The sequence below is a fragment of the Hyla sarda genome, chromosome 1 (assembly GCF_029499605.1).
Source record: "Hyla sarda isolate aHylSar1 chromosome 1, aHylSar1.hap1, whole genome shotgun sequence".
NCBI classification, from domain to species: Eukaryota; Metazoa; Chordata; class Amphibia; order Anura; family Hylidae; genus Hyla; species Hyla sarda.
In genome coordinates, this window is record NC_079189.1 from 527259643 (window position 1) to 527284469 (window position 24827).

The window sequence follows — 24827 nt, forward strand, 5'->3', positions numbered from 1 at the left end:
CGAAAACGGAATGAGCCCGGCAAAGAAAAGAACACAGTACCTACAGTGAAATATGGTGGAGGTTCAATTATGTTTTGGGGTTGTTTTGCTGCCTCTGGCACTGAGTGCCTTGAATGTGTGCAAGGCATCATGAAATCTAAGGATTACCAATGGATTTTGAGTCGCACTGTACAGCCTAGTGTCAGAAAGCTGGGTTTGTGTCCGAGATCTTGGGTCTTCCAGCAGGACAACCCCAAACATACGTCAAAAAGCACCCAGAAATGGATGGCAACAAAGCGCTGGAGAGTTCTGAAGTGGCCAGCAATGAGTCCAGATCTAAATCCCATTGAACACCTTTGGAGAGATCTTAAAAATGTTTGTTGGGAAAAGGCGCCCTTCCAATAAGAGAGACCTGGAGCAGTTTGCAAAGGAAGAGTGGTCCAACATTCCGGCTGAGAGGTGTAAGAAGCTTATTGATGGTTATAGGAAGCCACTGATTTCAGTTATTTTTTCCAAAGGGTGTGCAACCAAATATTGAATGGGCACTCTCATTAAAACTAATTTTTGCTCGTGCACTCTTTATGGTAAATAAAAAAAACATTTCTAATATACTTTGGTTTAAGAAAAATGAAGTTTTCTATGTTTTATGTGTGCTTAAAAAAGCTCAGGAGCACATTTTCCCCCATCTCATACACTGACTTTGGGCCGAAGCCCAAACATAGGAAGTGCAGCCTGAAGTGCTGAGGCGGGTGTCCAGCCAACAACATATGGCAGTTAAGTGTGAGAGGAGCTATGAATGGATGAGGCTGGACCCCCCCCCCCCCCCCCCCTGGAGACCTGGAGCAGTTTACAAAGGAAGAGGGGTCCAACATTCCGGCTGAGAGGTGTAAGAAGCTTATTGATGGTTATAGGAAGTGACTGATTTCAGTTATTTTTCCAATGGGTGTGCAACCAAATATTAAGTTAAGGGTGCCAATAATTTTGTACAGCCCATTTTTGAAGTTTGCTGTGACATTATGTCCAATTTGCTTTTTTTCCTCCCTTTTTTGGTTTAGTTCCAATGCACACAAAGGGAATAAACCTGTGTATAGCAAAACATATGTTACTGCAGTCCTTTTCTGTGAGAAATACTTAATTTTATTAAAAAATGTCAGGGGTGCCAACATGTATGGCCATGACTGTAACTGTTGTATAACTGAATCTCATAGATAGATGTGGTAAGGGAATGTCCTTAGATGTTTCCTAGTGATCACCCACACATCAGATAACCAGACAAACTCTCCTGATGTACAGTCCCCAGTGAACAAGCACACACAATGTATAACTACTGCATATAGAACAAAACTCTCCAGCACTTCACTCCACAACCATTCATGGATAGGATCCACCGATATTAAAGAGAAATATGATAAGGGTATCCTTCCAGGACCTATGGCAGATAAAGCCAGGGGGTGCCAACATAACAGAAAAGTTGCCATTAAATACAGCCGAGTCTCCACTGCTGTTAGACACCGTCAATGACCACTACAAACTCCGATCCAGGTTATCCCATGAATCATTTTGATACTAAATGTACAGAAATGCTGGTAATAGTTTTTTAAAGTCATTTTCAGTATTTCTGTCATTAAAAAAAATATAACTTTTTCCGTATTTTGAGATTTTTCATTATTTTGAGATTTTTTTGTTCCATGTGCCCCACATATATATATACATCCATAGTATACTCTCCCTTTAGAAACTTATTAGATATAATGAAATAAAATACACAACAAAAATAGAGAAACATAGCCGCACATCCACCATTTGTATTTTGATCTACTTGCTTCTCAGCATAATTTAAAACGAACAGTTTGTTAGTATACATTTTTATCAAAAAGTACAAGCCCACTCGCCACGTCAAGGCCACCTAGTCAGAGTGGGTCCCTAACCTGACACTGGCATAGCGCCGGGCAGCGACCACTGCCTCAGAGACACAAAGCCCACCGAAGGGATGACCCAGTGGCCAGGCAGCCCCACTGCTGCTCGACTAAGCCCCTGGCTCCGGGTCACACCACCCCACAGACAAAGCATCACAGAAACAATGGCCGCCACAGAGAACCACACCAGTGGGAACACCTACCATGTGCTCCCTGCCAGAGGGCTGGGAGAATGTAAGGAGGAAACCCTTATGCAGTCTCCTGCTAATTAAAATTATTATCAGGAGACTGCATAAGGGTTTCCTCCTAATATTCTCCCAGCCCTTTGATAGGGAGCACACGGTACGTGTTCACACTGGTGTGGTTCTCTGTGGCGGCCATTGTTTCTGTGATGCTCTGTCTGTGGGGTGGTGCGGCCCAGAGCCAGGGGCTTGGTCGGGCAGAAGTGGGGCTGCCTGGCCACTGGGTCATCCCTCCGGTGGGCTTGGTGTCTCAGAGGCAATGGTTGCTGCCTGGGGCTACGCCAGTGTTAGGTTAGGGAACCCACTCTGACTAAGTGGCCTTGACGTGGCGAGTGGGCTTGTACTTTTTGATCAAAATGTATACTAACAACCTGTTAGTTTTTTAAATTTATGCTGAAAAGCAAGTAGATCAAAATACAAATGGTGGATGTGCGGCTGTGTTACTCTATTTTAGTTGTATAATGAAATAAAACATTTAAGACAGAGTTGACATATATCATATCACTTTACAGAGATGTGGCTGTTGTTAAGAGTGACTGAACATGTGTCCACCAGCTCATTAGGTGGCCGTACCCATTGCTATAAACATTTAACACTAGATGGCACTATACTATGTTAGCAAATGTCATTAAAGGGATTATCCCCAAATGAGGTTAAAAATCTACAGGAGAGGGTATACCTACCTGACCGATGGGTGTCCAGCTTCTGGGACCACCACTGATAACAAGAATGGGGAAACATTGTCACCTAAAGGAATTGAGCTCAGTATTTGCTAATATATAAAAGCCCATGGAGAAAGAATGAAGCACCATGAATGCACTCCTATTGAATCTGTTAGATAGGAGATAATGTTTGATCTTGGGATAACCCTTTAATTTTCGCTGGATCACTTCCAACATTGTTTTTATTAGAGTATAAAGACACTACTACTATACAGTAAATAACAAATTAAAATTTTTTACAAACGGTAAATAAAACCTATAGCAAAGGTAATAGAGGGTCGCTAGCGGAGGGAAGTGATCAATTGTGCTATATAATAAAGTCTCTTTGTTGTAGAGGTAGTCCACTCATGAAGATTGTATAGCTTAAGTCTGATTACACTCCAGTGGAGTTATGAATAAATAGTCTTATGTGTATAGTGGCCCGTAGTATTGCGGACCAACTTTTCTAACAGCATGTTAATAACAAACATTGTTCATTTTTATGATCTATGCAATAAATGATACTTATGATGGCATATTCCATTAAATATGTGTTTAATCCCTTTAACAACCATTTATAATAAAGACAGTAAAAACTACATTTAGTATTTTTTTATTTCTATTAGTTTTAGTTCATAGATGTTCTTTCTTTGGAATATCCTAAAATGATGACCTCTTTGGGTACACAAAGGGACATTCAGAGTTAAAATGACTTCCTTTAACCACAGGATGGAAGATTAATGTTAAATCACTGGGGGACGGACTGCTGGGACACCAGTGATCTCCAAAACAGGGCTGAGTCTTTATTATGAATGGAGAGGCTAGTCACGCATGCTCGGGGCTGCTCCGTTCATTCTCTGTGAGAGCTGATGAAAGAGCGTTGTACTTGGTAGCTCCATTCATAACAAAGACTCAGGTATACTGCTCTGGAGATCATGACACTTGACAGGATATTTTAACCCTGAATACCCCTTTACGGACTTGAGTTGAGAAACAGTGCTAGACTGGGTTCACACGCAATATTTTGGTCAGTATTTTGTCCTCATTTTGGTGCCTATTTTGTACAGTATAACTAGCCGAAACCAGGAGTTGAACCAGCACCTACATGTTAACCAAGTCTTTCACACCACTGGAAAGTAAGAGACAGACACTAATAAAGTATTGGAAAGTCTTCACCCCTTGCCAACTTGGATTTGGGGACTTTCTTCCATTCTTCTCTGCAGATCCTCTCAACCATTGTCAGGTTGGATGAGGACCCTCTGTGAACAGCTATTTCCATGTCTCTGTCAGGATATTCACAGATTTGCCCCTCCTGTGTTGTCCTGGATGTGTGCTTAGGACCTTGTCTTTTTGGAAGGTAACCCTTTGGCCCAGTCTTAGGTCCAGAGCACTCTGGATCAGGTTTTCCTTAAGAATATCTCTGTACTTTGCTCTATTCAGCTATTCCTTAACCCTGACCAGTCTTCCTGTCCCGGCCCCTGGCAAACACCCCCACAGCATGGTGCTGCTGCCACCAGCATGCTTCACTGTAGGGATGGTATTAAACAGGTGATAGCAGTGTCTGTTTCCTTTAGACATAAAGTGCAATCTTGGTTTTATCAGAGCAGAAAATCTTGTTTCTCATAGTCTGAAACTTGTTTAGTTGCTTTTTTGTGTCTTTACTAAAGAGAACCTTCTTTCTGGCCACTGTTCCATAATGTCAGATTGGTCGTTGCAGTGATGGCATCTTCACACAGGATCAGCCAGAGTGACCATTGCGATCTTGATTACCTCTATTAGCAAGTCCCTTCTTCCCTGATTTCTTAGTTTGGTGGGATGGCCAGCTCTAAGAAGAATCTTGGTTCTTCCATCTAAGCAGGGGGGCGGTTCTTTCCTCCCCATGGCTTGGTTTTTGCTCTGATATGCATTGTCAGCTGTGAGACCTTATATAGACGTGTATCGTTCCAAACGGAAATGGGAAGAACCATGAGAAAACGTTTGAATACTTATGCCCATACGAAATTCTATTTTTGTTTTCCTTTTCTTTTTGTAAATTTGCAAGAATTTGAAACCCCCACTGGTCATAAGAAGGGAGGAGAACTGTACAGGGTGTATCATGCACGCCCAGCCAGTGGTTCATTCATGCTCTACAGGACTTCCGAACATTGTCGAATTCAGCATTTCATTCCAGGGGACATTTCACCACCATTCACGTGATCGATGAGGCTCCTAGCAGTCAGTCCCTCTCCAAACACCTAGTTACCCTCTTTCCTATAGATAGGGAATAAGTTTTATTTGGAAAAACCCCAAAGTTTGTGGAAAGTTGAAATGTACCTCTAAGGTTTTTGGACAAATGACACAGCACTATCCACAATAGTCCTTGGTCTAAATCACTTACATTTCAAATTCAGCGCCCAAATCTCTGAACCATGTGCCGTTTTCCTCGTTCCCTGTTGCTCTCTGCTAAATATTACTATGCGCTATGAAACAAAGCTTCCTGCTCTGCTTCCACAGCACCTATCTCCAGCACGAGACCCAGTATAATGTGATTTTATGGCACTAGATCTTACGCTGGGGATGGAACAGGAACCTCAGTCTCTTTGTGCATAGTTATATTCAGAGGAGAAAACGGCACCCTGTCAGGGATTTAGGCGCTGAATTGAACATGATGAAACGTTAGAGCAATGACTATTGTGCACAGTGCTACAGAAATAGTAGTGAGAGTGCAATAATACATAACTTTTATTGATGTTGTTGAAAACTCAATAAACAAATTGTGAACCCTCACACCTATAAAAACATATAGCGCCAGCACTGCTGGTCTTGCCAGACAGAACAATTACCACCAGAAGGTGGGTATTTACTGGTAATGTAAAATTGTATATACAGATGTCCCTCAAATCACAACTTGTTTCAGCCACATTCCGTGGCATCCCCAGGGGGTTATGGGGTACACACAATTAGAGATTCGCTTAAAGATTACCCATCTGTACCAGTTTAGATTAGAAATCTCCTCTCGTGAACCAGTGATCCCGGTCTTCTGTGACATTCATTCATAAATAACAAACACCATCCTCAGATTACTAAATGTCAGGGAAAAAAATCTATTTAAGAAGCTTTGATGCTCTGTTATCGCAATCAGGAAGTCGGTCATAGATGGATACATTCAATTTCTAGCGTTTTATTTAAAGCTAGTGGAGGTAAATGCATTATCTGATATAATAGACTTACTTTGCAGTTGTCTGTAAAGTGCAAACTTGTCATTTATGTGTTTCTATTTCCATATTAATGTAGGCTTTTTGTGAAAATCAGTTGCTATGGAGAAGAGCAGCCTACATTCTCATTGCTTCACTGACACTTTCGTAATGTTTTCAGAGTACTTATTTCTCTATCTTACCATTATAACTTTTTATAAACTAAACTTGTAGTCGGGAGAACATACATATAGGTACCATAACTTACCATTACATAGTGGCAAGATAAGTAAAGTTGAACTACATAGCAATAAACCTGTGGTAATGATGGGACTAAACTTGCATTTGTTGGGGCTCTATTTTGGATTGCGAATGTTTTAAAGGGGTATTCCAGGCAAAACCTTTTTTTATATATATCAACTGGCTCCGGAAAGTTAAACAGATTTGTAAATTACTTCTATTAAAAAATCTTAATCCTTCCAATAGTTATTAGCTTCTGAAGTTTTCTGTCTAACTGCTCAATGATGATGTCACATCCCGGGTGCTGTGCATGATGGGAGAATATCCCCATAGGAACTGCACAGCTCCCGGGACGTGAGTCATCAGAGAGCAGTTAGACAGAAAACAACAACTCAACTTCAGAAGCTAATAACTATTGGAAGGATTAATATTTTTTAATAGAAGCAATTTACAAATCTGTTTAACTTTCCGGAGCCAGTTGATATATATATAAAAAAAAAGTTTTGGCCTGGAATACCCCTTTAATGCATAATCCTATATCTGTAATGGTAAATCTGGCCATCAGTAGAAAGATGTCCCAGTCATGGAGTGTAATAAAATAAGTCATGGAGTGGGTTGTTGATTCATTAAGAACCTCCGCATACCAGCAGATCTGATAGATTACATTGGTAGCACACAATACATCTACATGTTTGTAGAACACCTTTGGCTTATAACCAACTTGTAGGGATTCCAATGATAATACAGAAGTTGTAGTTAAAACAGATTTAATTTGAAAACAAATGGTCTAAACCTACATGGTGTTCTTAACTAGGACTGGGAATCCTAACCATTGTATTAGGTCAAGTTGTTCCATAGGGATTGTAGGCTATGCTGCCGGCTATACCCTGCTGCTATACCCTTCGCCACACCTAATCTTCATTTGCAGAATTCCCCCAGTCATGTAGGGGTATCTTACACGGGATGTATATTATTTGCCAATATTACCCGTTTATTAGGACAATCGATCTGCCGACAAACAAGCAAACGTTTTGACCCTTCAAAAAATGATCAGCCATTAGCGGCACTTCTCCCTGGGATGTGCAACCAATGGCTTATTGTGCAAAAAGAAGGATAAATAAGATAGCTCACAGATCAAGACCAAGATTAGAGATAGACCGAGCTGGCCAATTGTTGTACCAATAACCTAGGTTCAATAGGATAAACAGAAATATGAGAAGGAATTTGGAGCTCAAGGTCTAAAAAATATTTGGATAAAGATGAGTTGAAAATCAATTAATTTATTGCATTAAATAAAATAAGTAGTCAAATGCATATACTCAGTCCACCCACAGGGCTCTTGTGGGTGGTTATGGAAACATAAATGTACAAATGATGCAAAGAAGAACAAAAAAAATAAATAAATAAATATATATATATATATATATATATATATATATATATATATATATATAATAAATAAGCATAGCAGCATAAAATAAATATGAAACCTTAAAAAGCTGAAAAAAATGGAGGCCACCACTCAACTGCAGTAAAAACAATGCTGATAATAATATTCCAGTATGAAGGGGGGAAAAAAGATTAGTTCTGTGCGTAATGCAGATTGATGTAAATCATGGAGTAAATATGTATGCGAAGATTGTGGTGATTGTTAATAATGTTCATCAGTAATGCACACATGAAATAAGAGATGATCCTGTAATAGATACTGGTACACGGTACTGCTCACCCTTAGCCATTCAAGCGAGTCCTCAGGGAGGACTCGCTTAAATGGCTAAGGGTGAGCGGTACCCCATATTTGGATGTAAAGTGCTCTGCTGGCGCACAACAGGGCTCAGGAGTGGCTACCATGTGCCACCATGTACATTTGAGGTCTAAACTGGGGATTTTCACTGGGGTGGCTGCTGGTTACAGCAGTTCTGACATAAACACAAAAAAAAAACATGTGACCCCATTTTGAAAACTACACCCCTCATGGAATGTAACAAGGGGTATAGAGAGCACTAACACTCCACAGGTGTTTGACAAATTTCATTAAAGTTGGACAGGCAAATATTTTTTTTATTTTTTTTTTATTTTTTTCACTATTATGCTGGTGTTACCCCCAAAGTTTTTATTTTCACAAGGGGTAATAAGAAAAAAGACCCCCACAATTTGTAACACCATTTCTTCTGAGTAAGGAAATACCCCATCTGTGGATGTAAAGTGCTCTGCGGGCGCACTACAGGGCTTAAAAGAGAAGGAGCGCCATTGGGCTTTTGAAGAGAGAATTTGGCTGGAATTGAAAGTCATGTGCGTTTACAAAGCCCCCATGCTGCCAGAACAGTGGACCCCGTTTTGGAAACTACACCCCTCACGAAATGTAACAAGGGGTGCAGTGAGCATTTACACCCCACAGGTGTCTGACAGATTTTTGGAACAGTGGTCCATGAATATGAAAAATGTAATTTTGTCATTTGCACAGCCCACTGTTCCAAAGATCTGTCAAACGCCAGTGGGGTGTAAATGCTTGCTGTACCCCTTATTAAATTCTGTGAGGGGTGTAGTTTCCAAAATGGGGTCACATGTGGGGGGGTCCCCTGTTCTGGCACCACGGGGGGGGGGGGGGCTTTGTAAATGCACATGGCCCCCGACTTCCATTCCAACCAAATTCTCTCTCCAAAAGCCCAACGTCGCTCCTTCCCTTCTGAGCCCTGTAGTGCACCCGCAGAGCACTTAACATCCACATATGAAGTATTTCCTTACTCGAGAGAAATGGGGTTAAAAATTTGGGGGGGCTTTTTCTCATATTACCCCTTGTGAAAATGAAAAATTTTGGGTAACATCAGCATTTTGGTGAAAAAAAATCTAATTTTTCATTTCCATGTCCCACTTTAACAAAAGTTCATCAATCACCTGTAGGGTGTTAAAGCTCACTATACCCCTTGTTACATTCCTTGAGGGGCGTAGTTTCCCAAAAAGTGTGCCATTTTGGTCACCATGGGGGCTTCCTAAAAGCGACACTCTCCCCAAAAAACATTTCAGCAAAATTCACTCTCCAAAATCCCATTGTCGCTCCTTCCCCTCTGAGCCCTGTAGTGCGCTCGCAGAGCACTTTGCATCCACATATGAGGTACTTCCTTATTGGAGAGAAATTAGGTTTCAAATTTGGGTGGTCTGTTTCTCCTTTTACCCCTTGTAAAAATAAAAAAATATTGGTCTACAAAAACATTAGTGTAAAAATTGAAGATTTAGATTTTTTGCCTTCACTTTGCTGCTATTCCTGTGAAACACCTAAAGGGTTAACAAACTTTCTGAATGTCATTTTGATAACGTTGAGGGGTGCAGTTTTCATAACGTGGTCCATTATGGGCTATTTCTAAAATAAAGACCCTCAAATTCCCTTCAAAATTCTATTGGTCCCTGAAAATTTTTTGTGGAAAATTGCTGCTATAATTTGAAGCCCTCTGATGTCTTCAAAAATTAAAAACATGTCAACTTTTATGAGGCCAACATAAAGTAGACATATTGTATATGTGAATCAATATATAATTTATTTGGCATATCCATTTTCCTAACAAGCACAGAGCTTTAAAGTTAGAAAAATTCAAAATTTTCTAATTTTTCACCAAGAAATTATGCAAATATCGATGAAAATTTACCACTAACATAAAGTAGAATATGTCACCGAAAAAACAATCTCGGAATCAAATTCATAAGTAAAAGCATCCCAGAGTTATTAATGCTTAAAGTGACAGTGGTCAGATTAGCAAAGAATGCTCTGGTCCTTAAAGGGGTACTCCGCCCCTAGACATCTTATCCCCTATCCAAAGGATAGGGGGATAAGATGTCAGATCGCCGCGGTCCCGCTGCTGGGGACCCCCGGGATCGCTGCTGCAGCACCCCGCTATCATTACTGCACAGAGCGAGTTCGCTCTGCGTGTAATGACGGGCAATACAGGTGCCGGAGCATCGTTACGTCATGGCTCAGTGTACTCTCAATACACCAGAATAAATAATTTGCAGTCATGGCCATAAATGTTGGTACCCCTGAAATATAGAGAATTAAGTATTTCTCACAGAAAAGGATTGCAGTAACACATGTTTTGCTAGACACATGTTTATTCCCTTTGTGTGTATTGGAACTAAACAAAACAAAAAAAGGGAGGAAAAAAAAAAGCTAATTGGACATAATGTCACACCAAACTCCACAAATGGTCTGGACAAAATTATTGGCACCCTTTTAAAATTGTAGAAAAATAAGATTGTTTCAAGCATGTGATGCTCATTTAAACTCACCTGGGGCAAGTAACAGGTGTGGGCAATATAAAAATCACACCGGAAAGCAGATAAAAAGGAGAGAAGTTCACTTAGTCTTTGCATTGTGTGTCTGTGTGTGCCACACTAAGCATGAACAACATAAAGAGGAGAAGAGAACTGTCTGAGGACTTGAGAACCAAAATTGTGGAAAAATATCATCAATCTCAAGGTTACAAGTCCATCTCCAGAGATCTAGATTTGCCTTTGTCCACAGTGCACAACATTATAAGGAAGTTTGCAACTCCCTGGGCATGGACGGAAGAGAAAAATTGATGAAAGGTGTCATCGCAAGATAGTCCGGATGGTGGATAAGCAGCACCAAAGATATTCAAGCTGTCCTGCTGGCTTAGGGAGCATCAGTGTCAGTGCAATCTATCTGTCGACATTTAAATTAAATGAAACACTATGGCAGGAGACCCAGGAGGTCCCCACTGCTGACACAGAGACATAAAAAAGAAAGACTACATTTTGCCAAAATGAACTTGAGTAAGCCAAAATCCTTCTGGGAAAACGTCTTGTGGACCATGATAGAGCTTTTTGGTAAAGCACATCATTCTACAGTTTACCGAAAACGGAATGAGGCCTACAAAGAAAATAACACAGTATCTACAGTGAAATATGGTGGAGGTTCAATGATGTGTTGGGGTTCTTTGCTGCCTCTGCCTCTGTGTGCAAGGCATCATGAAATCTGAGGATTACCAATGGATTTTGGGTCGCACTGTACAGCCCAGTGTCAGAAAGCTGGGTTTGCGTCCGAGATCTTGGGTCTTCCAGCAGGACAATGGCTCCAAACATACATCAAAAAGCACCCAGAAATGGATGGCAACAAAGCGCTGGAGAGTTCTGAAATGGCAGCAATGAGTCCAGATCTAAATCCCATTGAACACCTGTGGAGAGATCTTGAAATTGCTGTTGGGAAAAGGCACCTTCCAATAAGAAAGACCTGGAGCAGTTTACAAAGGAAGAGTAGTCCAACATTCCGGCTGAGAGGTGTAAGAAGCTTATTGATGGTTATAGGAAGCGACTGATTTGTTATTTTTCTAAAGGGTGTGCAACCAAATATTAAGTTAAGGGTGCCATTAATTTTGTTTAGCCCATTTTTTGGAGTTTGGTGTGACTCCAATTTGCTTTTTTTCCTCCCTTTTTTGGTTTAGTTCCAATACACACAAAGGGAATAGACATGTGTATAGCAAAACATGTGTTACTGCAATCCCTTTCTGTAAGAAATACTTCATTTTCTAGAAAAATTTCAGGGGTGCCAACATTTATGGCCATGACTGTATTCATATAATTTATTCTGAGCTTATTTGAAAAACACCTGTCATCATTTAGCCCCAGTGAATGAGACTATTCTGCGTCCCTGACTGAATCTCAGGCTACCATCAGAATCTCTGCTGCATATTGCGCGTAGTGGACATACCCTAACAGTATTACAGATCTTTAAAGGGGTATTCCAGGAATTTTTTTTATTTGACTGTGCTACAGGGGCTGTAAAGTTAGTGTAGTTCATAATATAGTGTCTGTACCTGTGTGTTACGGTTTTCTCACAATTCTTATGTGATTTTCCCCCCAATATTTATTTTTACCAGCATACAAAATGACTGTTGTCTCAGATTTTTACTAGCTTGCTATGCGGCCGAGACCTTACTCACTAGTCAGCTGATGACAGGGAACCTGTCTGCTTCAATGGGTGGAGGGATCGCTTGGTGGGAGAGGGATCAATGTGCCACTAATACAACAGCTGTAGGCACCCTGATTGAAAACCACAGGTCTTTGAATGGATGCAGCTAATTTATGTTTCAATGGGTGGGGTGGCTGATGTGTGAGAGGGAGGAAAATGGAATTGTAGGATTTGTAGTAAAAAAAAGAAAAGTCAAACAGTAAATACCAGTTCACAAAAAGCTAGCAGCAATGTTATGGTAATCTCACAACATAGCCATTTAGCCCCAAGACAAGCGCAGATCCTTCCGAATCATGTCCATTACTGTCTGCCAGGTATGTACTAAAATCACCTTATGGTGGATAACCCCTTTAATAAAAATGCAATACTGGTGCACTATGATCCGTAATACAGCCATATTTCCAATCCATTCTACATATATTTTTTATATGCTTGTGTCAAACAGGACATCTACACAGTGATGAGAAGTCTGCCAAAAAGAAGTATTGTGCCACAACTTTTATCTGTCTGCTGACGTATGCAGACAGATACACGAAACGGTGCGCTAAAAAGCACTTAAAGAGGTACTCTTCCCCTAGACATCTTATTTGAGATAAGTGGTCTGATCTCCCTGCTGCACCCGGCATTCGTTTAGAGTCTGGTGCACCGCCCGAGGCTCGTGCCGTCACAGCCACGCCCTGTTCGTGCTGTCATGGCCATGACCCCTCAATGCAAGTCTATGGGAGGAGATGTGACGGTCGTTACGCCCCCTCCCATAGAGTTGTATTGAGGGGGTTTTGCTATGACGGCATGAGTGGGATGTGGCTGTGACGTCACAAGCCTCTGTCCCTTATCGCCAGTCATCCAACGAGTGAAGTTCACTGCTGGGGACCCTCACGGTCAGACATCTTATCCCCTATCCACTGGATAGAGTATAAGGTGTCTAGGGGTGGAATACCCCTTTAACCGGGGCTACAGCTCACATGTGTCACAATGACAGGCACTGTCATTGCTGAAGCTTATGCATGGGACTTTAGACAAAAACCCTGACCCTCACAAATGGGGGTGGGTTTAGGGCTAATTTACCTATCCTATATTTTTAGTTGACATATAAGTAACATGTACCAAGTTTCATATTCAGCCGTTTGGAAGTGATGCTGGTGTGGTGTCGGGTGAGGGTAACGTGTAATTATCCGTTTTGTGATTCCAGGGTGTGGTTGACCTATACACCACCAAAGGTAGATCAGCTTTTCCTGTGCCAGGCACGGGGCAAATAATTACTCCGACGCAGATAACTGGCTTGCTTTTCTGAGATTGGAAAGATGGTACAATCCGTTACAGCTCAGATTAGCGTGAAGGAGATGCAGGATGAACTTTGGGAAACTTATCGGCTTGCTGGGTCTTATAGTTGATTGTGCTGTGGCTGACTTGACATGCATGCAACCCACGCTAGACTGTAGTGACTTGGACTTGACTATCTTGGATGACTTGCTGGACTTAACTTAAATTAAATCCCTCAGACTGTAGTGCTTACCGCCAGGCTTTGCCTTTTACCCAGGCGCAGGGGTTAACTGGTAGTAGATGCGTGGTTGCTGGACTAGGCCTCAGGCCTCCTGCAGAATGACCTCACAGACAGACTCCACACCTCTCTCAACTGTACCTCAACAAGATCTGACTAAAAGTAACTCCTCCCACCTATATATGGGAGCAATTTAGAAGGGTCTCATTGGTCAGAAAAGTCACCTGTTTCACCTCCGCATACTCCTCTAACAACAAGGTCCTTAACAACAGGTTTCTTAAAGTAACAAGTGCAAAGAAAATACTCATACATTAACCATTGTATAACATTGCATTACATAGGGAACTATAGAGAGTCCTGAGGAATGTGGGCCCAAGATGGACATTGAAGCAGCATCTGCCACGCAGGATGGGCAGGAGTACAGAAGAACATGTGATTCTGTACTGGGTCACCACACTGGAACATACATAGACACATTGGCCCTGATTTACTAAAAATGGAGTGAAGGTTTCTTTGTGGGTTTTAATTCCCTACAATTTCCCACTGTATTTACTAAGGTTTCCCTACATTTTGCACTTTTCCCTATTTTTTCTTTTTTTACACCATGCTTTGATCTGTCTGGTTTTCCTCAGCTCAAATCCACTACATTTTCTGTAAAAAACCTTAGTAAATACAGTACGTTGGGTTTTTGTGAAAATGTCGGGAACACGCCCCTTTTCAGTGACCACGCCCTTTTCCTGATGACCACGCCTCTTTTTAGGATTTTCTCAGTAAAATGGAGATTTAGTTGGGTTTTTCTCAATTTTGGTGCAAATTCTGGCACAGACAGAATTTCTGCCACAATGCGCCAGACTCTGGCCCACAACCCAACAAAACATGTCGGGTTTGCAATAAAAATGAGGACCATTACATTTTATATATATGGAGAGAGAGAATGACCTTGCTGCTAGCACATCTTAAATAGATACAGGGCTGTTCAGTGATTATTTTTGTATTCTGGATATTACTTTTTAAAATGTCAGGATACATTTGCTTCAGAAAATTGTGAACATTATATATCATTTTTGTAACTGCTGGAATAATAAATCTGGTTCCTCACGTCTCTGTAGGCAGACATGGAGAGAGTCATGATAATCACCGGACCTAACATGGGTGGAAAGAGCTCATACATCAAACAGGTCGCCCTCATCACCATCATGGCACAAATAGGCTCTTATGTCCCTGCAGAAGAAGTCACTGTTGGTGTGATTGATGGAATCTTTACAAGGTACCAAAAAACCATTGTACTAGGCAGATGTTTTGTTTATGGAATCTTACATTTATGGCGGCCATCCACATTCAGCTGAAACCCCCTCCTCCCACCACCACATATGCGATTTTCAATTGGATTATTAAAACCCACACAAGCAGCAGTTTTACCTTTACCTGTTGCAGTTTTCGCTGCAGTTTTACTGCAGTTTTGAATCCAAAGCTCTTTGTGGATCATAATAAATGAGATAAATAAATAAAGAACAGATGCTACCCCTGCTTTTCTTTTTTATCCATTTCACACTTGGAGTGGTATAAAAAAGCAGTAGAAGTAGGATTACCTATCCAAATTATAGGGGATAAGATGCCTGATCGCTGGGGACCCCCTCGATCATGCACAGAGCACCCCATTAGAATCAGTCCCCAGAGCGTGTTCGCTCCGGGTCTGATTACTGGCGATCACGGGGACGGAGCGTTGTGACATCACACTCCGCATCCTCAATGCAAACCTATGGGAGGGGGCATGACAGCTGCCACGCTCACGCCCCCTCCCATAGGTTTGCATTGAGGGGGCGGAGCCGTGACGTCACAACGCTCCGTCCCCGGGATCGCCAGTAATCAGACCCGGAGCGAACACGCTCCGGGGACTGATTCTAATGGGGTGCTGTGTGCATGATCATGGGGGTCCCCAGCGGCGGGACCCCCGCGATCAGGCATCTTATCCTCTATCCTTTGGATAGGGGATAAGATGTCTTAGTGCCGGAGTACCCCTTTAAAGCTGCAGATTTGATGCTGTATTCAATCATTTAGTTTACATTTGCAGCATAGAATCTGCAGCTTCAAATCCTGAGCATGAAATATGTGCAAGATAATGTACATGTGAATAGCCCCTAAAAGGGTTTTCCGGGAAAACCCCATAGTTAACCTGCGCTTTACCGTGCATTAAAATATTAAATGCCTTCATACTTACATCGCCTGATCCTGCACCTGACACATTTTCGGGTCCCCACTCCTGTATTATTCTTTCTTCTTCCAATGACCAAAAGAAGCTCAGACAGCACAGAAGCGGGGACCAGAACATTTGACACCTGCAGGACCAGGGTAGCAGGTGAAGTAAGTATGCAGACATTGGTTGTTTGAAGCATGGGGAGGCATAGGGTTAACCTTTTGAATGTTAGTGTTAATAACTGTGCAGTTATTAAGGAAAAACTGTTCTTCGCAGGGCAAGCACTCAGAATAAACAGCCTGATCTATAAGGCTTGAATGACAATTGTGGCCATGTTACCTATACCAACCAGTCGTATACAACATTTCTAGGCTATAGTAGAAATGGAAAGCTCTTATTAAACTTCTATAAACATCAAAACAACTACATACGTTATATGTAGAGTGATGTATGTATTGTGTATGTATTATTATTTTATTTATAAAGTACATTTTTGTAAATGTTTAATTTTATCTTTTCATGTGACAACACTGAAGAAATGACACTGCTACAATGTAAAGTAGTGAGTGCGCAACCTGTATAACAGTGTTTAATGTTGTGTCCCCACAAAACAATGTAAACCACAGCCATTAATGTCTAAAACATGGCAACAAAAGTGAGTACACCCCTAACGTGGAAATGTTGATTCACTTTGAATAACAGCTCTAACCCCTCTTGGGTTCACAAGACGCATTACTGATGTGTTAGTTTACCCACTGTCTAGAGATGGAGCCTGCAGAGGGGACAACTCATGTACACCTACAGGGTGAAAAGAATGTCCGCTCAAGCCTCCTTTATGTATGGCTTCTTAATTGCTTGACAGATAAAATAAATGAATCCATAAAAGCATTATCCCAGATGGGATCGACCTCCAGCACTCTAATGTTCAACTAAAAACAGATGGATTATCTTCTCAAGCGAAAAAACTACGTACAAACATCAAAAAATTCGACTCGTTTGAAAATAATCCTTAAACAAAAAGGAACACGCGATTGGGTGAGGGACTCTATTGACGTGCTTTGATGAAGGAATATTTCCAAAATGCTTAGAATTATTAGCAGTCTGTCTGTAGTTTTTTGTAGCTTGAGGAGAGGATAAAGCTGGACATTTCAATCTGCACATCAGAGTGGAGGGCTTTCCATTCTGGCATTAGGCTTTAATGGATTAGTACACACACCGTACACCTTAAAGGGGTACTCCGCTGCTCAGCATTCGGAACAAAATATTCAGAACGCTTAATGCCGGCGCTGGTGGCTCAAAACGTCATGGCCACGCCCCCTCGTGCCGTCACGCCCCGCCCCCTCAATGCAAGTCTATGGCCTTCACGCCCCCTCCTGTAGACTTGCAATGGGGGGGGGGGGGGGCGTGATGTCACGAGGGGATGAGGCAGTGACGTCACAAGCCCCCGGCGCCTGCTCTAAGCGTTCTGAACATTTTGTTCCGAACACTGAGCAGCGGAGTACCCCTTTTTTTTAAATCAACTGGTGCCAGAAAGTTAAACAGATTTGTAAATTAAAAAAATCTTAATCCTTCCAGTACTTTTTAGGGGCTATATACTACAGGAAATGCTTTACTTTTTAGATTTCTCTGATGTCATGACCACAGTGCTCTTTGCTGACCTCTGCTGTCCATTTTAGGAACTGTCCAGAGCAGCATATGTTTGCTATGGGGATTTTCTTCTGCTCTGGACAGTTCCTAAATTGGACAGCAAAAGTTAGCAGAGAGCAAAAAGTAAAGCATTTCCTCTGTAGTATATAGCCCTTAAAAAGTACTGGAAGGATTAAGATTTTTTTAATAGAAGTAATTTACAAATCTGTTTAACTTTCTGGCACCAGTTGATTTAAAAAAAAAGTTTTCCACGGGAGTACCCCTTTAAAGGGGTACTCCACTGCTCAGTGGACATGCAGGAAATGCATTTCTCTTTGGATTTCTCTTTAGCATACAGCCCCTAAACAGTACTGGAAGGATTAAGAATTTTTAAGAGAAGTAATTTACAAATCTGTTTAACTTTCTGGCACCAGTTGATTTTAAACAAAAGCTGTCCCAGTGAGTACGAATCCCTCACTACTGATTTGTTTTTTCTTTTGTTTGTTTTTTGTTAACTTAAGTTCTCGCTATCCCAAGTAGTTATATTGTGTTCTATAAATTACTTTGTTTCCCTAAGTCCCTGAATTTCTCGAGGGGAAATGTATTTTTGTGAAACAAATACCATAACTAGGTTTCAGTATATCATTGTTTTATACTTGTGTTCAATTACTTTGAATTTTTTCCAAACTTCAGTATAAAGATTAGAACTTTAGTTCTTACCTTGTACAATTTAGAAGTATTGATTTAATTGGAGTTTAGGCAACAAGCAGAAGAGCTGCATGCGGGAGCCTTGTGCTAATTATTTTCTTCTCTAATGGACACATCGGTAAAGGTCACCCTCTGATCAGTGCGTCATCCTATACGCTGCAGTGCAGTCAAGCCTGGACTTCTAGGGCAGGTTCAATACCAGGAGGAAAAGAGTCCTAATGGCAAAACAATATTATCAGATCCATCGCCTCGAGTGACAGTGGCAGTATCTTCAGTGGGGGGGGAGGGGAAAGCGATCGCCTTTACTGTGTCAATAAAACACATTTTATTTATTTTTTTTTTTGTTTATTTATATAGAATATAAATGATTTATAATTCCATTTAAAATGTCTCCTCTCACCATCCTACCCACCCCAGCTCCCTGTGTGGAGATCAAAACTGCCAGCTTTAAAAAGAAATAAAAAGCATCACTTCTTTTATGTCACGTGTGCTTTTCATGTCTTTTACCGTGTTTTGGACCTAGTCCTCGCTTTGGCTAAAATACTTACAAAAATACACTGGTCCTGATTTACTAAGAGTGGAGTGACGTTTTCTTTGTGGGTTTTAATTCCCTACAATTTTTTTTCCATGATATTTACTAAGGTTTCCCTACATTTTGCACTTTTCCCTATGTTTTGCTTTTTTGTTCACATGCTCTGATCTGTGGGATTTTCCTCAGCTGAAATCCACCACATTTTCTGTGGAAACCTTAGTAAATATGTTGGGATTTTTAGAAAATGTCAGGAACACGCCCCATTTTCAGTGGCCACGCCCCTTTCCACGACTGTCACGCCCCTTTATCGGGTTTTCTCTGTAAAATGGAGAGTTGGTCGGGTCTTTTTCTGGCGCAAAACCCAACAAAACAGGTCGGGTTTATAATAGTAAATCAGGGCCATTGTGTGAACCCAGCCTAATAATGCCATTTGTGACAGTAGTTATTAATTATAAGCTTTGTGAATTTATATTGGTGACCTAAAGGGGTACTCCACCCCTAGACGTCTTATTCCCTATCCAAAGGATGAAATGTCTGATTGCGGGGTCCGGCCACTGGGACCCCCCACCTAACCCCGCTCCGTGCAGTAGATTACTAGGGTGCTGGGCCAGAGATCGCAGGGGTCCCAGCATCCGGACCTCTGCAATCAGACATCTTATCACCTATCTTTTGGATTATGGATAAGATGTCTAGGGACGGAGTATCCCTTTCACTCTATAATGTGTAAAAAAAAAAAAAGCAAAAAAAAACAAAAACAGCAGTGTAGGAAACACAGATGGCGCCGGTCTTACAGGAATATTGTTGGAAGGAAGATTTTTAGCTAGTCATCAGGAGATGGTTTGTCCTATTTACATCAGCATATAGCTGACTGCCTCAAAATACCTAGAATTAATACTTACATTATTTTATATTCCAAATAAACAAACTAAAGGATTGCATTTCCTAAAGCTTGTATTTCATATAGAACGTCCTGGGATAAGATGCTGTGTATTGATGTTTGTATTTCTATCTGCATATTCATGTTCTATATGTTAGTGTCATCAAGGTTCTGTTTGTTTTGTAATCTGTGCTATATTTTTGCTATAGAATCTCCGTTGAGTAACAATAAATTGGGCGTGCAGCCAAACAAAGTGGTAGCTAGTAACTGGAGAACATGCAGTTTTGTATTGTTAAAGCAATTCTTATGGGGATATCTGATCCGAAAAGTATGCATACATGAATGGGGAACAGAGCCACAATACATTTACAATCAACAAGAAGAAGATGGCAGCACTCATCAGTACAGTGGAACAATATCTTCTTTATTAAAGTGCAGGAGACTTACGACGTGTGCAGCCGGACAAGGATGCCAACATTGATCAGTAGAATGGGTGACAGCTGTTGCGCATGCGCAACAGCTGTCACCCATTCTACTGATCAATGTTGGCGTCCTTGTCCGGCTGCACACGTTGTAAGTCTCCTGCACTTTAATAAAGCAGATCACTGTACTGGTGAGTGCTGCCATCTTCTTCTTGTTGATTGTAAATGTATTGTGGCTCTGTTCCCCATTCATGTATGCATACTTTTCGGATCAGATCAGACCCAGCGGCGGGGCCCCTGCGTTCAGACATCTTATCCCCTATCCTTTGGATAGGGGATAAGATGTCTAGGGACAGAGTACCCCTTTAATGGTTATTGCAGGCTATGATAGAACTGAACCAGAACACATATATTGAATCCCAGCTGGCTCTGTATGTGTATCCATCAAATGTGTAATTTTATACTAATACAAAAAAACAAACACACACAAAAGTTAGGTAATCTGTTGAATCTCATAAAAAGAGCTCTGAACTGTATACATAATGTATGAGGTTTAGAGATGAGCGAACTTACAGTAAATACGATTCATCACGAACTTCTCGGCTCGGCAGTTGATGACTTATCCTGCATAAATTAGTTCAGCCTTCAGGTGCTCCGGTGGGCTGGAAAAGGTGGATACATTCCTAGGAAAGAGTCTTCTAGGACTGTATGCACCTTTTCCAGCCCACCGGAGCACCTGAAAGCTGAACTAATTTATGCAGGAAAAGTCATCAACTGCCGAGCCGAGAGGTTCGTGACAAATCTAATTTACTGTAAATTCGCTCATCTCTAATGAGGTTCCGTAAAAAGTACTCTAGATTAGCATAGCTTGTCTCCCACATGTAGTACGTAGTTGCTCCACTTTTCACTACTGTGCAGTTTCCTGAGACTTGATAGCCCGTCCGCAGCCAGCTTCAATGATTTCCCCAGTATACCGCCGTCGTCTGTTCGTATTGAAACTTTCCTGGTAATTTAAGAGATAAATAGAATAATTGTCACATTCAGCCAATTAGCCATGTATGCGCCAACGATTTTCAATACTATTAATCCACTGAATCGCTACTACAGTGAAGGCAGCGCAGCAGAAGATAACATCACATCTCTCTTAGTTTGCCTGCAGACATACGAATAAATCCTTTTTCTCGGGTAGCTGCTCCTCTGAGGCTTGCACTGACTGTGGTGACCGACTCTGCAGCTGTGATTTCAGAGCAGTCAGGGGAGATTGTACAACCATAACTACGTAGAAGGCGCAGACACATTGATGGATCGATTCATTTCACGATCACGGCTTTATCCCATGTGTTTGTGTGGCAAAATATCTTCAGCTGCCGTCTAACTAGCAGCATTTTTAAAGCGGACCATGAAGTCAATTGGTTTCTACTCGCGCCTTCTTTTTAACACCATGTAATCGAGAGGCTGGCAGCTTTAAAAGACATAAGACTGGTTTTTTTTTTACTTATAAAAAAAGGAATACATTTCTAAAGAATGGCTACATTTTTACTATTGGAAAGTTGGGTTGGATGATCTGTCATGAACACTTTTTGCAGTAAGCATTATAGAGTAGTTTTTGATATTTTTGGGTTTTGATAAAAAAGGGTTTAACTTATTTTCTTAGATTATAAGATGCACTGGCAATAGGACGAAACCAGGTTTTAGACAACAGAAAATAGGGAAATAACATTTCATACTATTTCCTGGAGGTAAGGAGTGGGATAGGCCAGGTTCAGACTGAGACATTTCTGAGGGTAATTCCGCTCAAAAATTCTAATGTAGCAGAGGCAATAGGAGTCTGCTACACAACGGGCAAAGCTTCCGCTGCCGAAAGAATTATCATTCTTTTGGAAGAATTCGTGTGGAATACATTACTGTCTAAGGGGACAGCAATGTCTGAGCGGTCCTAGTGCGACTGATTTAGATGGGGCCAGCCACCCATGGAATCTCCTTAATCTGAACCTAGCCTTAAAGGGGTACTCTGCCCCTAGACATCGTATCCCCTATCCAAAGAATAGGGAATAAGATGTCTGATGTCCCAGCAGCCAGATCCCCGTGACCTCCGGCCCGGCACCCCAGCGTTGTGAACATTTATGCTCAGAATGCCGGTTTCAGGCGGTCATGCCCCCTCCATTCATGTCTATGGGAGGGGGCGTGACCACAGTCATAAATGGAAGTTGGGGGGCTGACGTATGACCATGGCTGTCCAACACTGGCGTTCTGAGCAGAAATGTTCAGAACGCCGGGTGTCGGGCCAGAGGTCACGGGGGGTCTGGCCGTTGGGACATCAGACATCTTATCCCCTATGCTTTGGATAGAGGATAAGAGGTCTAGGGGCAGAGTATCCCTTTAATGTCATTATTTCAGCACAGGACACAGAACAGGAAGCGAGACTAAAGCTAATGCTGTTTGTGGGGAAGGGTGGGCATGGGGATAATCAGTTACAGAGACACAGTAATGGGCTACAGTGATTTATACTTGCTGTTCAGCAATATTTATGAAGAGAGGGTCACAGTTACAGGACACTACCAGTAGACTACAGTGAGCCAGCTCCTGGTTGGTTCACAGTTCAGACCATTGTTATAGTTATCCCGGTTAAATTTCACAGAGCACATTGCGGAGCAAGTAAATATTATGAGAAGCACTTGCCCTGATTTATCAAAATGAGAGAAAAAGTGGAGAGATTTTCCCCATATTAACCAATCGCAGCTCATCTTTCACTTTACCAGAACTCTTTAAAGGGGTACTCCGCCCCTGGCATCTTATCCCCTATCCAAAGGATAGGGGATAAGATGTTAGATCGCCGCGGTCCCGCTGCTGGGGACCCCGGGGATCGCCGCTGCAGCACCCCGCCATCATTACTGCACAGAGCGAGTTCGCTCTGTGCGTAATGACGGGCGATACAGGGGCCGGAGCAGCGTGACGTCATGGCTCCGCCCCTCATGACATCACGGCCCGTCCCCTTAATGCAAGTCTATGGCAGGGGGCGTGATGACCGCCACGCCCCCTTCCCATAGACTTGTATTGACGGGGGCGGGCCGTGACATCACGAGGGGCGGAGCCGTGACGTAACGATGCTCCGGCCCCTGTATCCCCCGTCATTACGTGCAGAGCGATCTCGCTCTGTGCAGTAATGATAGCGGGGTGCTGTAGCAGCGATCCCCGGGGTCCCCAGCAGTGGGACCCCGGTGATCTGACATCTTATCCCCTATCCTTTGGATAGGGGATAAGATGTCTAGGGGCGGAGTACCCCTTTAAGATATGAAAGCTGAGCTGTGATTGGTTGTTATGGGTAAACTCTCCAGTTTTTCTCACACAGCACTCATGTCAGGGCACAGGGTGCATACGTTTTCTCTCTCTGGCTGCTTCCCTGCAATTCAGGAAAGCAATGTTCTGACTTGTTTCTGCAATAAATAAAACTGTGATAAGGCGACAGGAGCATCCAGAAAAGGGAACCTACAATCTCCACACTAACCAGCCAGCTAATGTTCATCCTTCCTTGACTGATCTTTCTAACTTCTGCACTGAGTTTCATCTCTCCTGTGATAAATTTTCTTAGAGATGGCGCTGTGCTCCACAATCTACGCACCAGGGTTTGTGACATAGTTCCCTGCAATACATGTATGCTGTGGCCAGAAGGGCCCTCGGGAGAATGCAGGTGTAGAGGTCGGGGGCAGCTTTTATTTAGTGATCATACATTGTACTTTATGAGCATGTTGCTTGATAATGAAGGAAGCGGTCGGGGTGGGGGGGGGGGGGGGGGGGGGGGTCTGTCATTGCATGACTGACTGCAGCCTATACAGTGCACATATTTGTGCATATTTGAAACTTTTTGAGAATTTTGGGGGCTATTTATCAATTTTGCCTCTCTGCTATTTTGCATATGGATGAATTTGGAGATAAAAAACTTTTTAAGTGCAATTCCCAGTCTATGTCTGTTTAAACATATATATGGTTTACTGCACTCAGGAGACGGAGCCCTGAGGTAGACATAGGGAAGCCACCCATTACGTGCACACCTGTGGTCTGATTATGTTGGAAAGTTTCTTTTTACCCTTCTTTTTTTTCACTTTGGTTTTCGTGGACATGCACCAAATTTATCATTTGGTGCAAGTTGTTAGTAATTTTGGCTCAAATGTTGAAATCAGCTGTTCACAGTGCCTTTTACACAGAAGATACCACCACAGAGGACAGCCATTTCGGAGTGCCTCCTGCAGTATATCAGCAAGCGACATGAGTTTATTTCTTTTGTGGGGTTTATAGCCACCATGTGAAATGGATTTTATTTTCAACTTGAGTATTTTTATATTTTTTTTTTGTTACTTTAGTGCAGTGGTCTTCAACCTGCGGACCTCCAGATGTTGCAAAACTACAATTCCGGGCATGCTGGGAGTTGTAGTTATTAGGGATCGACCGATATCGTTTTTTTAGGGCCGATACCGATAATCGGTGGAGGTTATATTCCGGTATAAGTTATCGGCTATTTATCCCCCCGCGACACCGCTGCAGATCATTGATTTAAAGCGGGCGCTTTAAATCAATGCACTGCAGTGGCTTTTGCGGTGCCATAGGCCGCCGCCGCCACCACCCGCTTCTCTCCCCCTACCTGTCAGGGTGGTCCGGGCCATCCATCCTTCCTGTAGTGTCCGGCGGTATTCCGGGTGGAGGGTGAACCGGTCCGGGCTGTCCTTCTTCTCCGGGGGTGCTCT

The 24827-nt window shown here is 42.2% G+C and overlaps 2 protein-coding genes and 1 long non-coding RNA gene across 7 annotated transcripts in view; 1 reads left to right on the forward strand and 2 right to left on the reverse strand.

Moving 5' to 3' along the window:
• Nucleotides 1-24827, reverse strand: part of DHFR (dihydrofolate reductase) — a 268430-nt gene that overhangs the window by 197188 nt on the left and 46415 nt on the right. The gene's annotated exons all lie outside the window — the stretch shown is intronic.
• Nucleotides 1-24827, forward strand: part of MSH3 (mutS homolog 3) — a 193778-nt gene that overhangs the window by 156128 nt on the left and 12823 nt on the right. For all 5 annotated transcript variants that reach the window (XM_056539388.1, XM_056539377.1, XM_056539398.1 and 2 more), the window contains one exon: nucleotides 14839-14996. In XM_056539388.1, the coding sequence (XP_056395363.1) occupies nucleotides 14839-14996 (158 nt within the window). The remainder of the gene's footprint in view (nucleotides 1-14838; nucleotides 14997-24827) is intronic.
• Nucleotides 20913-24827, reverse strand: part of LOC130291092 (uncharacterized) — a 46565-nt gene continuing 42650 nt past the window's right edge. Inside the window, exon 3 of the long non-coding RNA XR_008847796.1 lies at nucleotides 20913-21091. This is a non-coding gene — a long non-coding RNA (uncharacterized LOC130291092). The remainder of the gene's footprint in view (nucleotides 21092-24827) is intronic.